The 16945-nt window shown below is 47.2% G+C and overlaps 1 protein-coding gene across 2 annotated transcripts in view; it reads left to right on the forward strand.

The window, feature by feature from the left end:
• ICE1 (interactor of little elongation complex ELL subunit 1) overlaps nt 1-16945 on the forward strand; it is a 56383-nt gene that overhangs the window by 29355 nt on the left and 10083 nt on the right. For both annotated transcript variants that reach the window (XR_013445468.1, XM_036104089.2), the window contains exons 12-16: nt 1609-2018; nt 4126-8919; nt 10157-10325; nt 12918-13078; nt 16694-16884. Coding sequence is in view for 1 of the 2 variants with exons in the window: in XM_036104089.2 (XP_035959982.1) it covers nt 1609-2018; nt 4126-8919; nt 10157-10325; nt 12918-13078; nt 16694-16884 (5725 nt within the window). In the remaining variant the exon portion in view is untranslated. The remainder of the gene's footprint in view (nt 1-1608; nt 2019-4125; nt 8920-10156; nt 10326-12917; nt 13079-16693; nt 16885-16945) is intronic.

Consider the following 16945-nt stretch of genomic DNA (forward strand, 5'->3'; position numbering starts at 1 on the left):
TATTGCTTTATGTTAACTTTTTCAAGTAGAAAGGAAAGCATGGAGTCTTTGGAATCTTCAGTCTTAAAATACACTTTTTTTTTTTTTTTTAGTTTTTTGTTTTTATCTGAGAAAATTTTAGAAAACAGTGCAGAGAATTCCCTTAGACTCCTCATCCAGATTCCCCTGAATTTATCCCTTGGTGCAAGACTGTTAGCTAAGCGAAAGGTCACATGGATGTCTCTGGGCATGTGTCCCTCCCCGGAGCCCATGTTGCACCTAGCAGCCCTCCGCCTTCCGCCCCCCTAGTCTGGCGGTTCATCTGTGTCGCTTTGTCTCCTGTCTTACCCACTTTCAGAGAGGAAGCATCATTTCATAGGAAACCTATCAGTTTTGGGTTGTGTGCTGTTTTCTCATATTAGGTGAAGACTTCTTTACAGCAAGAACTCCACAGTGGTGTCTTTGCGCTCTTCTCCGCACTCTGACATTGTACCGGGGAGGGGATGGGGGGATGGATGACATGGGTGAGAGCAGGACCACTTGTTTAAGGTGGTGTCTGCCAGGTTTCTCTACTGTTAGGTTACTGTGAAACATCTTGCGGGAGACATATGGATACTCTGCAGATAGTCTGTTTTTCTCCCACTCTAGCCCGCTGATTTTAGCGTCCACCACTGAAGCCTGCTTAGTCTAATAGTGATTTTGTATTTCTCTCGTTCCTTCTACATTAATTAATTGGAATTCTTTATTCTCTGCATTATAATTCATAACTACCATTATTTATTTCATCGTTCAAATTATTCCAGCTTTGGTTATCGGGACTGTTTTCAGGTTGGCTCCTGGGCCCTTGAGGCATAGCCCAGCCTGTTTGGAGAACTTCTTTCTGACTCTGCAAGATGTTTCAGCCCCTGTTTGTATTTTCCCCTCCCCAGCCCTATAGTCAGTCACTTCTCCAGGGAGCCTTGAGTCCTTATGTAAAACATATTTTTATAGCTTTAAGGTATTACAAATGGTTATTTTTACTTATTTCCATGTCTTCACTGATAATAAGTACCACTTGAAGTTCACCAAAATCAAGACCCCCAAATCACTGGCTTTTTACAGTAACTTTCCTATTGCACTGTAATACACAAAGTATGTACGTGCCTTGTTGAGTCCCTTAATTGCAGCATTGTACAAATATCGTTATTGGGTAGGCTTTATGTTGGCTGGTTCTTGATTGTTTTTCAGACAGAGGAAATTGTGTTCCCTGTCAGCCTCCCTGCACAAAGCTGTGTCTCCGAATGCTGCTGGTTGTGTGGAAAGGTAGTCACTGAGAGGGGGAGCGTGCCATCCAGGCCCGTTCCCACCACCACGATGCCTTTCCACCCGTGTGCCCTGCTGCCCGTGGGCCACAGGGCATCGCCTCCACCCGCCCGCCTGCCTTCTTGTCCTGCTTGTTGTGAGGGAAGTGTACCTACATGAAATGTGTTCAGGTCTTACAGGGTAATCTGTAGGAAGGGATTGGGTGCCTTTTAAAAAACGTTTCTCCTTATTTGGGTTTCTTCAATAAAGCATTGTGAACAGTTAGGATAATTTTTTTAAGTTTTCTTGATGTTACAGATGTTTGGTATTTACTTTTTTCTCCTACAGAGAAACCTGCCAAAGAAAACCCCGGACCCGCAGAGTCCAGGGATGACGGCCTGCCTCCTCCAGCGGGAGGCCGGCCGCTCAGAGCTGCGGCTGTGCAGACGTGCCTGGCACAACTGTCCATGGAAATAGAGGGCGACTTCTCTGCGTGTGGACGTGTGGGGGGAGAGGGGCCCAGTGGAGCCGCGCACTGTGATGACCACGTTTCTCACGAGGGCCAGCATCCTGCACTCGCCGTGCCGAGGAACGACGAGGACAGTACTGACTTCTCTGATCGTGATCACTGTTTCGATGAAGATCTCCAGGCAGCCGTTGATTTCTTCAGACTTCCCCCTCCTCTGTTGTCTCCAGTGCCGTCGCCCCCTCTGCTGTCCCTACCACCCCTGAGCACATTACCTTCTTCGCTCGCGCCTGTGAGTTTGCACTTGGCATTTGAGTTATCATGCGGGCACGTTCCCCATGCTGACACCTTAGCCATACTCAGGGGGTGCTGCTCAGTGATACTCAGGCCAGACTTTACTGGGGACGGACGTGAGAGCTGACTAGGGCATGCCAGCGCTCTTTGGATCAACGTGGATCACATGACATGCTCACTTAAGGTTGCATTCTGTGTGTCTTTATCCACGACCAAATTCGTAGTCCCTTATGGGAGGACTGTGTTCTAATTGTTCTTCTTTCTGCCGCCTGGCACCTAATGCAGTGAATGGATTAAGTGCACGTTTGCAGGTCTGGAGTTTTTCAGAGATGGGGAATCCATGTACGTAGCATACATGCCCATTAACCTGTGTTTGCCAAATTCCCCGCTTTTGCTTGATGACTTCAGCACCTTTACATGTGTTTGCAGAATGGTTTATTGTAAATTCTTAGGAAGTTAGTCTTGAGAAGCAGATTTGTATGCTTTTTGGCTTAAGGAGCAGATAAATGCATTGCTCTGAGTCACTCCCTTCTTTCAGGAAGCATTGTACGTCTGTTCTGTTCAGGGGCTGTGCTTGGCCTGGGAACACGGACGTGACACAGGCCATGGTTACCAGTTGCTAGATCTTGTGTGGCAGTTGGGTGGAGGAGGGAGCAGGCAATTGCACCACTTTGGTAGAGACTGCCGGGCTGGGGGGCACACCGGCTGGAGAGGACACAGGCCAGAGGCTGGCTCCCGAGGGAGGTGGCTGGCGGGGGGCAAGGATGCTCTGGGAAGACAAGGCCCAGCTGAGTGTTCAGGAGGGTCGGGGTGCTTCAGGTGGGGGAGCTCTTTACAGAGTCATGGGACTGAAGGTGAGTTTGTGCCAGAGAATGTTCACACTTCCCAGGTCCGCAGAGGCCATCTGTGCCCTTAGGACTTTCCATTTTATCGTGAGGGCAGTGGGAAGTCCTTGGTGGATCCTGGGAAGTGGACTTAATGATAGATGTTCAGTTGTAAGTTTCTATTTAGATTCCGTGTGATCGAGTAGGGAGTGGGGGTAGTCTGGACAGAGGCAAGAGCATAGCGCGGGAGATCCCTGACTGAATCAGCAGCTGCCAGCATTCTCGAATTCTCATCCCTGCAGCAGCACTGGGTTCAAGAGGTGGGACTGGTTTGAGAAATGTTATGAGGGTGAATGAGCAGCGTTTGACGAGGTTTTCAGTGTGGTGTTTAGGGAGGTGGAGGAGGTGGGGAGGCTGGAAAATAGCAAAGAAAAGCAGCAGCCCTGCTTGGGTGGGAGGGTGCTGTGTCAGGTGTGGATCCGAGGCATGCATGGGGCTTGCAAGGGGACTCGTGCAATAGGATTTTAGAACCATGAGCGTGGTGCTCAGAAGGAGGCCAGGCGGTTGAGGAACCAGCTTTCCTGCTGGGCCATGTGATGGGGGCTGTTCAGCCAAGACAGCAGGGGCTGCCCAGGGGTTGTTTAGGGTTTCTGGGGCGGAGATGGAGAGCGGGCTGTGTGGGAAGGAGCAGTGTCAGTGTGCATACTGTTGAAAGAGGTAGAGCCTGTCTGCTTGGTAGCAGCATCCCAGACGTAGGCTAGGCATGAGGACCTGTGGGCACGAGATACGTACAAGACGTCCCCCAGAGTGGTGGCCGGTCCCGCTGCGCTGGAGCTGGATGCCTGCGGGGGAGTGACCTGGAAGCGGGGACGAGAGGCTGTGCAGCCCGAGTCGGACACCTTTTGTGCCGGGAACCGGGAGGGAGAGCTGGAGACTCGGAATGTTTGGCCCTTCGGAGAGTAGACCTAATCCTGGCTGTGTCTACTGTGGGAGGAGCGAGTGGTGGGAGTTTGGGGAACTCGGGGGCAAGGTCAGGGAAACGGCGGCAGCTTGGTGCTCAGACTGCAGTTCGTCTACCTACCTCTAGCTTCCAGACAGGGAATTACCCTTTCCTCACTGCGTTTTAAAGGATTCTTCAAGAATGCATTTAATGGGTAGTTATGTTTAGTAAGTTCAGTTAGTATTTAGTAAGAATCACTTATTTAAGGCATTTAATTGGTAGCTATGTTTAGTAAGTTCAATTAATATTTAACTAATAAGAATAACTCATTCATTTTTAAGGAAACCTACTTTGGAGAGTATACAGATTCCAGTGATAATGAATCGTCCCAACATAGAAATTCTGAGTCTGTTTCAGAAGATGAGACGTCTGAATCACAGTATTTTGGTTCATCCAGAAAAAGTAAAGGAAGTAGTGGTCCCTGGGAGGAGAAGCTCAAATCACATGAAGCCACCCAAGCTCTGACTACATTGGAAGTAAATGAAGTGACAACTGTTGGGTTTGGGACATTCACAGCAACACTGAGAGAGCCTTCAGCCACATACTCCTTAGCTCGTGAGAAACACTGGATGGTGTCATCTGAATCGACGAGTGATAGGAGAAGAGGCGTTTTAGATGAGGCACAAAGACAGAGAGAGGTTAGAGAGGCGGATAAGTCAGTGCAGACTGAGAACATGCTTCATGAGCCCATCAGAAATGTATGTGTTGAGACGTCGTCTGGCAGCCGGGCACAGGGCAGGGGAGAGGCCCTCCAGAAGTCTGACGTGTGTTCTCCCCTCGGCAAGAGGCCATTCAGTGAGCTCATGGATTCTGAAGGAAAAACCCTACTATCCAAAATGATAGGATCACCCAAATCACAGTTTACTAAGTGGATGCTAACTAATGAAATCCCTCTTGAATCAGATCATCTGTCGATCTCTGACCACTTTCAGGGAATGTGTAGAGTATTGGGGAAGGAGAGAGATGTTCAAGGGTTCATTTTAGGAGCATCACCTGAACCAGAGGACGATGCAGGTGATGCAATGGGTGCCACAGGGCTCAGTGTTGACGCCAGGCTTTCTTCCTCTTCTACCTCGGGAACATCGTCTGTCTGCAGTGACTCCCCGTCTTCCTCTGGGTTAAAGTATGGTCATGATCTACACATTCCTGCTAAAGTTACCCCTATGGAACTGCATCACTCTGAACAAAAGTTACAAGCTGAAACCTTGAACATGTTAGATCTGCAGCCTGAGCCCCCAGAGTGTCCTGCCGGACAGAACCATCTGGAGAATACCTTGTGTGCTTTGAGCCCTGAGTTGGGAGCATCAAATTTTAATAATCAGAGCAGCACTGAGGTCGGGTGCACAAACGTTGTGAAAGGCCTGCCCAAAGTCTGTTCACTTGCACAGTCTGTATTTATAAAAGCTATGAAAGAGGCACAGTGTGGAAGTCAGGGTCCCAGAACTGAGCTCCCCCTGACTAGGGCGGATTCTACACCATTGCTAGAGTCTCAGCGTGGCTTGACCAAGAGTGGGTTTGGGTTTGTTAAAAGCCCTTCATGGCACCATAGTGATCTGTTAAGGAGAGGTGGGGAAGAAAGGCTGAGAGCTAAGTCAGAATATGAACAGAAGACCAACCATCAGGTAGAAAAGGCAGTGCCATCCTTAGAGAGTAGAGGATCCACATCCAAGCCTGAACTTGCTAGAGAAAATAATGCTGTGGGGCTCAGGGCTGCTACATCACTGTTGCCAAACCAAGTGTCCGTGATCACCAAGCAGGCCAGGCCTGACACGGCACAGAGTGCTAGACCGGAGCGCTGGAGGCGGGGGACTGAGTCTGCCTTCGGAGCAGCACGCGCCGGTCCTGGGGCTGCACCCATGTCATCTGTAGCCGGCCGTGGCAGAGAAGGAGAGGACATGGCACGGGATGCCCAGGGGGCAGCTGCTACTGAAGGGACCTCGCCACAAGTTTCCGCCTCATGGAGAAAATTAGATTTCAGTTTTCCAAGTGCTTCTTTACCAGTAGGAAATTCTCATTGTTCCACAAATTGCGGACTGTCTTTCTCTTCTAAAAACATCCCGGTCCAAAACCAAGACGTCGTGACGGAAGCCTCAGCACAGGAAGCAGTGCAGAAGCAAAGTCTGCTCCTTCATGCCACGGATCTGGACTCCTCTGGGCTGGATGGGGATCGACTCTTTCCCGCCACAGAAGTGCCAGTGTCGAGAAGTTTTCCTGTGGATGAAGTACCCTGTGGTGGCACGGGCAGATCTAGTGGTGAGGCCCTGGCTGTCCCGGAGGGTTCTCCTCGTGTCCGGCAGAGCCTGGAGTCTCTAGAGCTGCCATCTCAGACTCCTGGCAGTGCTTCTCCTAAAGGTCCAGGCACTACAGGGACTGCTCTTCCATCGGCCATTCTCAGAAAAGATGAAGAGACGCATGCTGTCCCCCAGAGTGGCCTCGCTGGGGCTCTGTGTTACACGGGCATTCGGGAGGCAGGCGGTGGCGACACTGAGGTGGAGGAGAGTGAGGCACCTAGCTGCAGCGAGGGGGAGAGTGAGTGCGAAGCCGCGATGGGGGACAGACAGCAAGGTGCCGCCCGTGCCTCCAGAAAAGATTCAGGAGCCCGCGGTGCTGGCGCAGCCGAGCCCAGGCCTTCTGTCGAGGTGGGGTGCTTGACCTCCGCGCTGCAGGACTTCAACATCAGTACTCTTCCTGAGGTGGACGGACTTTCTACATCGGAGGTCGTGATGTTTCTCGAAAGTTGTCAGTTAAGAGATTATAGTTCAGGGGACTCTGTTTCAGAATGTTCGAGCAAAGGAACCCTATATAAAGAAATGAACAAAGACTTAAAGGCAGGTGAACTCTCAGGAGGGAAGTACAGAAAGCAGCTCTGTGAAGAAGAAACCCTTGAAACCTCCGAAGAGTGGATTGAATCTGAGGAAGATGACGGTCCTCTGAGGAGCACGGATCAGCTCACTCGGCGTTCCTTGGAAACGCTGTCTGAGGTACTCACCAGGGTCGGCCAGGCGCTTCAGACCAGCTGTGAGAGCTCTCCTGGAAAAGACGCCGGTAACTTGGTGCTCTTAAGTACACATGACAGCCTGAGCACTAAGCCTGTCCGAGAGCACGTCGCACCTCAGGAGGTGAGTGGCTTCCTGCCACACCCTTCAGGAACACCCTCTCCAACAGCCAGCGTGGCCGGCAAGGGCCGTCCTCCGGCCAGAGGCACATCGAGTAACAAAGTCACTCCAGGCAGTCCTAAGGGTGTTCCCGATGTCACCAGCCCGATTTGTGGTGGGGCAGAGGTCCTGTCGGAGCTGGCAGAGCCCTCCCCCCAGCGCTCTGACTCCATGGTGGGGCAGACCACGGAGGGCAGTGCCGAGGAGGGGGCAGAAACGACATTTCAGTGTCAGATATCAACAGTGACCTCCGAAGTCATAAACGTGCTTATCAATAAGGATCAGAATCTCGTCATTGAAAAGGGGGACCACTGGACCATCATAAATGGGGTCGCTCTCATGCCAAATGTGGACCAGGTCATACTGTGTGACAGTCCCGAGGACATTCCTGTTTCTCCAGATCGAGGAGACCTGGGAGCTGGCTTCCTTTCCGTTACTTCCTTGGACAAGTCCCCAGAGACCAGTCACCGTCCATTTCAGGAGCCCCAGTGTGGCAGCAACCTGTCATGTGCCCAAGAGGAGATTTCCAGCAGCAGCCAGAGCACCAACTTCGATAAAAGTCGTTTGCGCAATAGGCCTGTCAAACCTAGTGTAAGGATTAGTTCTGAAATCTATGATCAGAACTTTGAGTCTCAGACTATTGCGTCTGATCACACATACTTTAACTCGAAACTAGAGCCATTCAGCAAAAATAAGAATCGATCAAAGATTTCAAACAAAGATCAATCAAACAAGCCGGCAAAGGCTTTAGCATCGAGCCGAGTTGAAGCTAATCAGAATGAAGGTTCTCAGTCATTTTCAGGAGAAAGAGAGAACACAAAAACTCAGAAAAATCAAACTCAGACCATTCTAGCCAATGCTGACACATCGACTCCTACAGATGGTTCTGATACTCTGAGTAAAATCCGGCAGGAGGTGGGGCCTCCCCTGCCGCCCTTGCTCGCTCCTCTGGTCGCTACACCTCCAAGGACTTCACAACCAGTTTCTCCTCTGATAGCAACTTCCTCTCCCTCCTCACCTACCTCTCCTATTGGCCAGATTTCTCCCTTGTGTGAAATCCCAGTGCCTCCTATGATGTCTCCTTTGCCAGAAGAGCCGGGATGCCTCTCCCCCCCGTGCACGTCTCCGTCCCCGTCCACTGCCCTGGCCGGCGAGAGGGTCTTGTCATCACCCTTGCAGTTCTGTGCTGCGACCCCGAAGCATGCCCTCCCTGTGCCTGGCCGCCTCCCGCCCTTGGCACCTGCGCACACGGCTGTGGCCGGAGCCCCGGAGAATTCCGTTAAAATCCTTGACACCATGTACCCAGAGCTGTCCGCCAGGGCCCGCACCCTCAGCATCCTCAAGGGGAGTATTCAGCTCACCCGAGGTCCGTCTGCAGACTGTAAAAGCTTGGCAGGGCCTGTCAGCGCGATAACAGGATTCAAGGCAATTACCTCAACGTCCACGGCCTTTGTGAAGACGGGGGGCGGCTCAGGGAGCGACTGCAGTCAGGAGAAGCCCAGAGATGGGGGGGCTCGCCAGGATGCAGGTGGGAAAAGGACGTGGTCTGCATCTGCGCCGAGGAGCGCCAAGAGACTGCGGCTGGACAGCGGGTCCCCAGAACCAGAAACTGGGGGTGCCGCTGCGGAAGGAGTCAGCAAGACCCTCCGGAGGAACCTCCCTCAAGCTGAGGGTGGGACGACAGAGGAAGAAGGTTCTCTTCTGACCGTCAGTACGGTTTCACAGGTGCCTCCAAACCCAAAAGAAACCGTAGAGTCCCATGACCAAGCCATAGCTGGTGCCCTGAAGAAAATCGCAGAGTCGTCTTTTGATCTCTTACCTGTCATTCGGAGTCACGTGTATGTGGGAAATATCTCTAAAAAGCCTGTAATGAGAGATCAAGAGAAGGAAGTTGTTTATGAATTTAGCACAACCAAAAAGGTACGTGGCTGCTTTTCTCTAAGAGCGTTAGGAATTACATGTCTTCAGGGATAGGTTGTCTGCTATCAGCAAAGTGGTAGATTGCCCTGAACAGAAATTTTATTTTAGAGATCGACAGTTATCCATATGAACATTGTGACCTCTACTTTGTTTCTAGTCAGCATTTTGTACGCTTGAGGCGTGAGAAGACACTGGCGATTTGATCATTTGTATTCATCAAATACCTTAAAATTTTGAAGAAGTAAAAGTATCTGTCAGGACTACAATTGCATTTTTCCCATTAATTCTGGCGTGTTTAAAGGCTCGAAAAGATTTGCTCCAAAGCATCAAATTATTCTCCTGTAACAGAGCCTTTCTTTTCCGTGAACAGCACACACACATTTGAGAGTTTGAGGGTCTTCCAGAAAGAGAGTAAGGGGTTTCCCTGCCCCTCCTTTAATGCCTGTCACAAATGAAACGGGAACAAATCCTGGTTTCAAGATAGGGACAGTTAAAGTGGGAGCATTGTGCAGATTCACACACCTGGTTTATTAGGACTCTTACAGGGTTACATTTTCCAAGTGTCCATGTGGACACCTTGTATGGATTATTTCCAGTGCCCCATGGATCCTGCTGTACTGGTTATCTGCACATCCTTGGAGTCATAATAGTGTAAATATGTTTGTATTTTTCTTAGATTGTTTACTTTCAGGAAACAGAGTAATACATGTAACTTTGAAAAGATATTTATTTTCAAATGAACAAATGGATCAAATTATTTAATGCCCTTTTTCTTAAGTAGGAAAAAAAACGTTGCCCAGTATTTGTAAGACCTAAACAAGATAAATGTGTAGGGCACATCAGAGTTCAGAAAACAGGAATGGGAGAAGCATTAAGAGTGGGTGTAATGCACACACACAAAATTATTTTAGCCAAAACCAAGGCAGTGTGCTTGCTTGGCGTGGTGGCCGTGACGGCGGGCAGGCGGGTGTGCTGGGACGTGGCCTGTGGCACCTGCAGGCAGCCCGCAGGTTTGGGCCTCTTGCCCCGCACACCCAGGCGGGGGGTGTTCACGGCCGAGTCAGGCAGGTGGTTGGCCGCAGTGACTGCTCTTCTCTCCTGTCTGATACGGTGCCCGTTTTACGGCCCTAATAGATAATTTTGTCATGTTTAGCTATTCTTCAGTAGGCAAAAGAAATACCAGTGTACATTGCCTTTTTTTTCTTTCTTTCTTTTTTTTTTTCCCCCTCCTATCCAGCATTTAGCAGAGTGCTTGCTTCACTCTATTCTCTCAGAACTAAAAATTCAGAAGATCTCTATGGAGCGCAATTACATTCACGCCCTCTGCAGAGTGTATGTGGGTATTTGTCGGCAACTTGGAGACTTGGAAAGAGCTCGTTTGTTTTGCTACAGCCTACTGAAGGAAGGTATGTTTAGATAGTGACATTTCTGTATTGGAAGTCTGCTACTGCTTTTTTACCTCATCATTACACTTGGATCTGTATTTGCAGCTAAGTGATTGCAGCATATCTTTCAAAATAGCATTAATGTTTGGGCATTTACCAGAGGACATGAAGGGCGTTAGCTGTGCCAGGCCGTGCCTGGTTTTCAGTGGGAGAATTTACATGACTTAAACTTACTTCTTGTATCAGCACATACATTTCCGCTGGTACATCATCGAGGGTCTCTCATTACTGCGTTGTCTGTCTCTTCCTGGTGCAGCTACTGAAGAATCAGACACAGGCGACACGAGATAAGGGGATGATTGTAAAGTCAGTGACAGACCACACTGCCGCATCCCTGGCTGGAAAAGGCAGAACTCTAAAATGGACTAGTGAGCCCATGGCAAGAAGAGGACCAGAGGGCAGTGGATACGAGGGCTCTCCTGGGGTCCCCTTTTCCCTTCCTCTGCTTCCATCCCCGCTAACGGGGCAGATCAGGAGTCATCCTTTGTAATAGGACATCCTCAGGGGAAACATTTGTAAACAGGGAAATGATATACAAATGCAATGCAATTTCATATCAGAAAGTCTTCTCTCGACAATGAAGGTTTTCCATCCTAACAGCATGATGTTCACAGGGCTTGTGAAGCGGGTAATGGAAGGTGCCCATAGCATGCAGACCTGTGGATGAGGCTGCCGTCTGTTGCCCTCTTCGTGTCTGTGTTTACTCTTTCAGTCATTGGGGGGCTCCATAGTAGTTCACGGGGTGCTCGCTAGGTCGTAGGGCCTGGCTGGTGACTGGAACCTGATGCAGACCGCCCGTATGGTGAGGCCCGTCCTTGCCGGTCACGTGGCCCCGGCACTCGTGGGGCTCCCTCAGCGGCAGGTACTAGCAAGGCGAGCAGACAAGGTTCTGTTCTTGTCACACACCGCCAGCCCCCTCTCCCTTCAGGCTCGTGGGGCGCAGGTTTCTGCCTCAGAAGCTTTCCCCATTATCGGGGCTCCCACAGCCATTCTTCGTCCTTCAGGCTCCTGGCTTTTTCTTCATTGGCGCTTATCCCCTTGCCTTGTAGCCTGAACCCTTTTGTGTGCTGTCTCTGTCCTCCCCAGATTGCGTGCTCTGTCAGCGCAGGGGTTCTGTTTGTCTTGTCCCTGCTTATCCCTACCCCACAAGAACGCATTGTACGCAGCCACTGAGGATCTGTTGCGTGAGGGACTGTGCCGTGGAAGGGGCTTTGTGAGAGTCTGAGGGGTCAGGGAAGCTCTCCTGGTCAGAGCGGCTTCTCAACTTGAGGCGTGAAGCTCGATGCCAGCGAGCGCCTACGAGAAACGTGAGGGAGAGGCTGCCGGGCAGAAGGAGCAGCATGTGGGAAGGTCCTGGGGCGGGAGGACATCCTGTCTCCGAAACAGCTGGTCAGAATAGACTGTGAGCCTCTGCTTTGACTTATCTGCTCTGGAAACACAAGATGTGGCTTCCTGCCAAACGGTAAAATCTGTGTCTACTGGTTCAACCAAGTTGCAAAACACAGACAGTTTCTTATAAAATAAAATATTCATTTATCGTATGACCTCAAAATCCCGCTCGCAGGTCCTTATCTAACAGAAGTAGAGACTGCCCTCACCTAGCCTGGTGCTCACATAGCCACAGCATCTTCACTGGTCGCTGCCCATTGCTGGACACAGACGTCCGTCAGCAGGTGAAGGAAGCACAGGTGTGCGGTCTCAAGCAGTTGAATACTTGGTGGCCACACAAAGTGAGGGGCCGCTGATGTGTGTGGCAACACAGAGGGATTGCAGAATCATCCTGCTGAGTCAGGGAGCCAGACAGAAAAGAGTGCGTGCTATCCGAATCCATTCATGAACATTTGAGGAAAGACAGCCAATTTACAGTGGCAGTAAGCGGATCAGGGTTGTCTGTATCTGGGGTGACGTGACTCACTAGAAGGGGTCAGGCCATGGGAATTTGGGATGATGGAAATGTTCTCTGTCGATTGTGGTACGGGTTACATGGATATATTCATTCATCAAAATTCATCAAACTGCATGCTTAAGAAGAGTATATTTTATTGTATGTGAGCTGCATGTGGGTTAGGTTGATTAAACAAACAGCCAACCATGGGAAAGAGCATTCACAGTAGAAGATTATCATCCGTAATGTATATAAAAACATCTCTTCAAATCAAAAGCCTTTTATGTGTTTCACAGGTGAGTTCTGTCTTCCAAATGCATAAGAAATAGCCTGAATGACACTTCACAAATGGAGAGGTTCTAGGGTTGTGGAAGTCTGGAGAGACAGGCTTACCTTTGCTTCATGTTTGGGATTTTATGGTTCTTTTCATAAGGCAGTGCTGTATATCCAGGCATTACGTTTCAAATTTAATTAAGGAAGATTTGCCAAAGTGAAGGGGCTGGGGAAGAAAGAAGCAGATTTGTAAGAAGCAGGGCCCCCTCGGGCACCTCCTTTCAGTGTTAGGAGACCTTGCAAGGCACAAGTGAAATTATTAAATAAAGTAAGTCCTTAGCTTGTAATTTATTCACTTGATCAGACTTAAAGGTTTTTTGTCTTTTTTCTCATAGATTTTCCAGAGTCAGAGAAATTGACTTTGTTCATTGCAAACATGTGGCATGATATATTTATTTCCCAATCGGTGATTAATAAGGCAATGCAGTTGGTTGCCAGGCAACGTGCTAAAGGAGAGGTTCGGAACTGTTTGAGAGCCTTTCTCAACTGGGAAAAGGTGAGGTTTGTTTTTATTGCTCAATTGTCAGACCTTACTTGCAGATCTCACATGAATGTTCTTACTCGGTTTTGTATTTAGTGTCCACTTAGTTCATAGGCATTTTAGAGACAGGACTCTTCCTGTTAGATCCTTTAAAATACCATTTTAGCCTAAGCTTATGCATTTAGTTCGGGAAATACGCATGAGGCACTTTGGTAAGAATTGGAGATGGAGGTGTTGTGTTAATTTAACAGAAGTTTATTTTGTTCACTGATCTACAGCTGATGACCGTGTAGAATATACATGTGTGTGCAGGGCTCACGGGAGCTACATGGCATTTGCTTCTATGGTGGGCACTTGGAGAGCTGAAAAATGGCATTGCAACTCCTTCCTGTTTTGACTTTTTTTAATCTAATATTGTGTATTTTTCTTTTTGGTTGATGGAATTTTTATTTAAGTATTTTGTTCCTGTGTGTTGTTCTCCTTTTTTTATTATTTTCTTTGGTAACTGGGTGCTAATATACCATCTAGATTGGTGTTCTTTTATGTCATAGTTGTTTATCTAGTGAGAATCTCTGGAGGTTGAATTGACAGTGCTAAACTCTAAGAAGAGATGTCGAATTCAGTGAGGGGTTGATTTCGGTTTGTTTTTTATTTGTTTATTTAGAGAGAGTGTGTGCACGTGTGTGCAGGAGGAGGAGCAGAGGGAGTGTTTTTTTTTTTTTTGAGAGAGAGAAAGAGTACAGAAGGGTTACAGGGGAGAGGGAGAGAGAGAATCCCAAGCAGACTCTGTGCTGAGCAGAGAGCCTGATGCAGGGCATGAGTCCACAACCTTGAGATCCTGACCTGAGCCTAAATCAAGAGTCCTGATGCCCAACTGACTGAACCATGCAGGTGCCCCGTCTTCTATTTTCTTATGAAAAGTAAAGGAAAGGGCTATTAGTAAACAAAAGTTAAGGAAATACTAAAAAGCAAGTCTGTAATCATCTTTTCAGCAACTCATCTAGACAAACCAGAGTGTAGTCCTGGGAGGGTCCATCGGATTCAGGTCAGCGGCTTAGTCAGAAGAGCCCTTCCACCTCCTGTCATTGACCTGCCTCAGTCACGCCCCCTCCCCCAATACCTGCAAGGCCCCTCCCCCCAGGGTCCTGCAGGGGGACTTGCATCTGCTTTGGTCTTCCTTCTTTGGCCTGGTCAGAATGAAACCACATATGGTAACTTGGTGATAAAAGACATTATAAAGAAAATAGAATTTTAATAAATGCGTTTGCTCTATATCATATCAAATAAAAATATAAAGTCAAAGGTATAAAAAAATGAGTAATACTTGGGGTAAAAATACCATTATAATATAAGACTTCCAAATTTTCTCTCACAGAATTCAGCAGATCAGATAGACAAAAATGAGTAGAAACAGTGGAATTCAGTAAAACAAAATGTAAACTTGAATGAAGAGTATTTCTTTGTATGCTTATGGCACATTTATAAAACCAGTCATGAATTTGGCCACATGAAAACTTTAATGCTTAAAAAGTAAAGATTCCATACTCAAGATTCTCTGGTAGTGGTTAAGTGAAATTCGCTCTAAGTAATTCAGAGATTCCATAAACACTACTTGAAAGTTGGCGTACATGGTCCTGGACAATCTGGGAATACATAGGAACTCAAAAGTAAAATAAATTTTTTAAAAGTCTTTGGAAAGGAAAACCCGTCATACCAAAGATCTCTAATTTTTACAAAACTTATTAAGGTAGTTTAAATGTTTTCATTATTAGATAGTAAGGTGGCTGATTATCATCTTAGAAATTAAATATCTGAGAAGGAATCTAGGAAAAATGGAATAGAGTATAAAAGGTAATAGTAATGAAGCAGAGAACAAAAGAACACAGAAGAAAAACGCATTGCCTTTAAGAAATAGTAACAAAACAGATAGCTTCCAGGTCAGATTAATGAAAAAAGAGAAAATAGAAAATACTGAGGATTTCAAAAATGAGAAAGAAAACAGACTCCAGATGTAGGAGAAAGATTGAGAAGACCACCACCTGCAGCTCTGTAGTGACAGATTTGGAAGCCGAGGATGATTTCTTAGCAAAATAAAAATTATCACATTTGGTTTTAGAGGTAGAACACTTGATAAACCAGTTTTTTCAGTTATCATAAAACAAGTGGAAACCGTTGATGTAAAATTTACTGTATAAAAAGCATGTGTAGATTCCATCTGAATTTTGCCTAATCTTTTGAAGAACCAAATAATTCCAGCCTTTTGCAAGTATAAGATTGAAAGCATTCTGTTTATTTTTATTTTTTTAAAAGATTTTACTTATTTATTTGACAGAGACACACAGCGAGAGAGGGAACACAAGCGGGAGGAGGGTCAGAGGGAGAAGCAGGCTTCCCGCAGAGCAGGGAGCCCGATGCGGGGCTCGATCCCAGGACCCTGGGACCATGACCTGAGCCGAAGGCAGACGCCTAACAACTGAGCCACCCAGGCGCCCCTCTTCCTGTTTATTTTTTATTTGTTGAATTACATATTTTTTTTATGTAGACTCCACACCCATTGTGGAGCCCATTGTGGAGCTCGAACTCATGACTCTGAGATCAAGACCTGAACTGAGATCAAGAGTCGGGCACTTAACCGACTGAGCCATCCAAGTGCACCTCTATTTAGTTTTTATTTTTGTTAACAAAACCCAATAAAAAAATAGCACAAGTAAGAAAAAATTATAAATCCACTGTAGGTATTTGTCCAAGAGAAGTGAAATTAATGTCCACACAAAGCTGTGTTACATGCATGTTCATAGCAGCATTATCATGGGTAGCCTAAGGCTACATAGCCCAGATGTCTGTCAGGAGGTGAGTGGATAAGCAGACCGGTCCGTCATGTAAAAGGGTAACATTCACCGACGGGAAGGAGTGTTGAGACTACCGGTATGGGCATATCAAACGTGCGATTGTGTGAAAGATGCCAGATAAGGAGTATGGTGTTGGCTGATTCGATTTTATGGATTTCTGTAAAAAGACTGGTATTTAGGGTCAGAAGAATGATAGAAATTGAAGAGCTTTTTCAGTGTCTAAAAAATATTATAACTTTCTCTGATTTGAGGTAATAAAAATTTGCATTTCTATCTGGATTGCAGCTAATCTCCTTTCTACCTGACTAGATTCTGCATCCTGCCTGGAGCTTTCTTTTTTTTTTTAAAGATTTTATTTATTTATTTTAGAGAGCGCACAAGTGTGTAAGCGTGTGCACCCTGGGGGAGGGGGGCGGGGCAGGGCCAGAGGGAGAGTCTCAAGCGTGGAGCCCCCAGTCTCGACCTCAGGACCCTGAGATCATGACCAGAGCTGAAACCAAGAATTGGATGCTAAACCAACTGAGCCACCCAGGCGCCCCCTGCCTGGAGCTTTTTTATCTGACCTGCCAACCTCTATGCTTATAATCATCTTAGGACAAGTATTATGAGTAAGATAAACATAGTTCCTTATTCAAATACAACTTGCAAAAAGTGTCTTTTAAAATTAAATGATTATTCATTTGATGCTTGTTACACTCTATGAGATGACTAATGTAAGATGTGTTATATTTGAAACTCTAAATTTTATTTTATTTATTTTTTTCTTTTTTCATTTGCTTAGAATGCTCCTGTGGATGTGGGTTTCATGGTTTCTAAGCTGCTATTGACCATACAGTTGTGTCCAAAAACAGAATTTCAGTCCAGTGAAAAATTTGGTGAAGACTTAAGTGACAACACTTGGGAGTACATATTTGCCATTGATCTGCTCTGCTGCCATCAGAAATGGATTTGGACACATGATAACATCATAAGGTACAAGGCTGTTTGGCTAACTGGAAGTTGGGTTCTTGAATTGGAAGGTAGGCTGTCGAAT

Source organism: Halichoerus grypus, chromosome 2, assembly GCF_964656455.1.
Source record: "Halichoerus grypus chromosome 2, mHalGry1.hap1.1, whole genome shotgun sequence".
In the NCBI taxonomy this organism is placed as follows: domain Eukaryota; kingdom Metazoa; phylum Chordata; class Mammalia; order Carnivora; family Phocidae; genus Halichoerus; species Halichoerus grypus.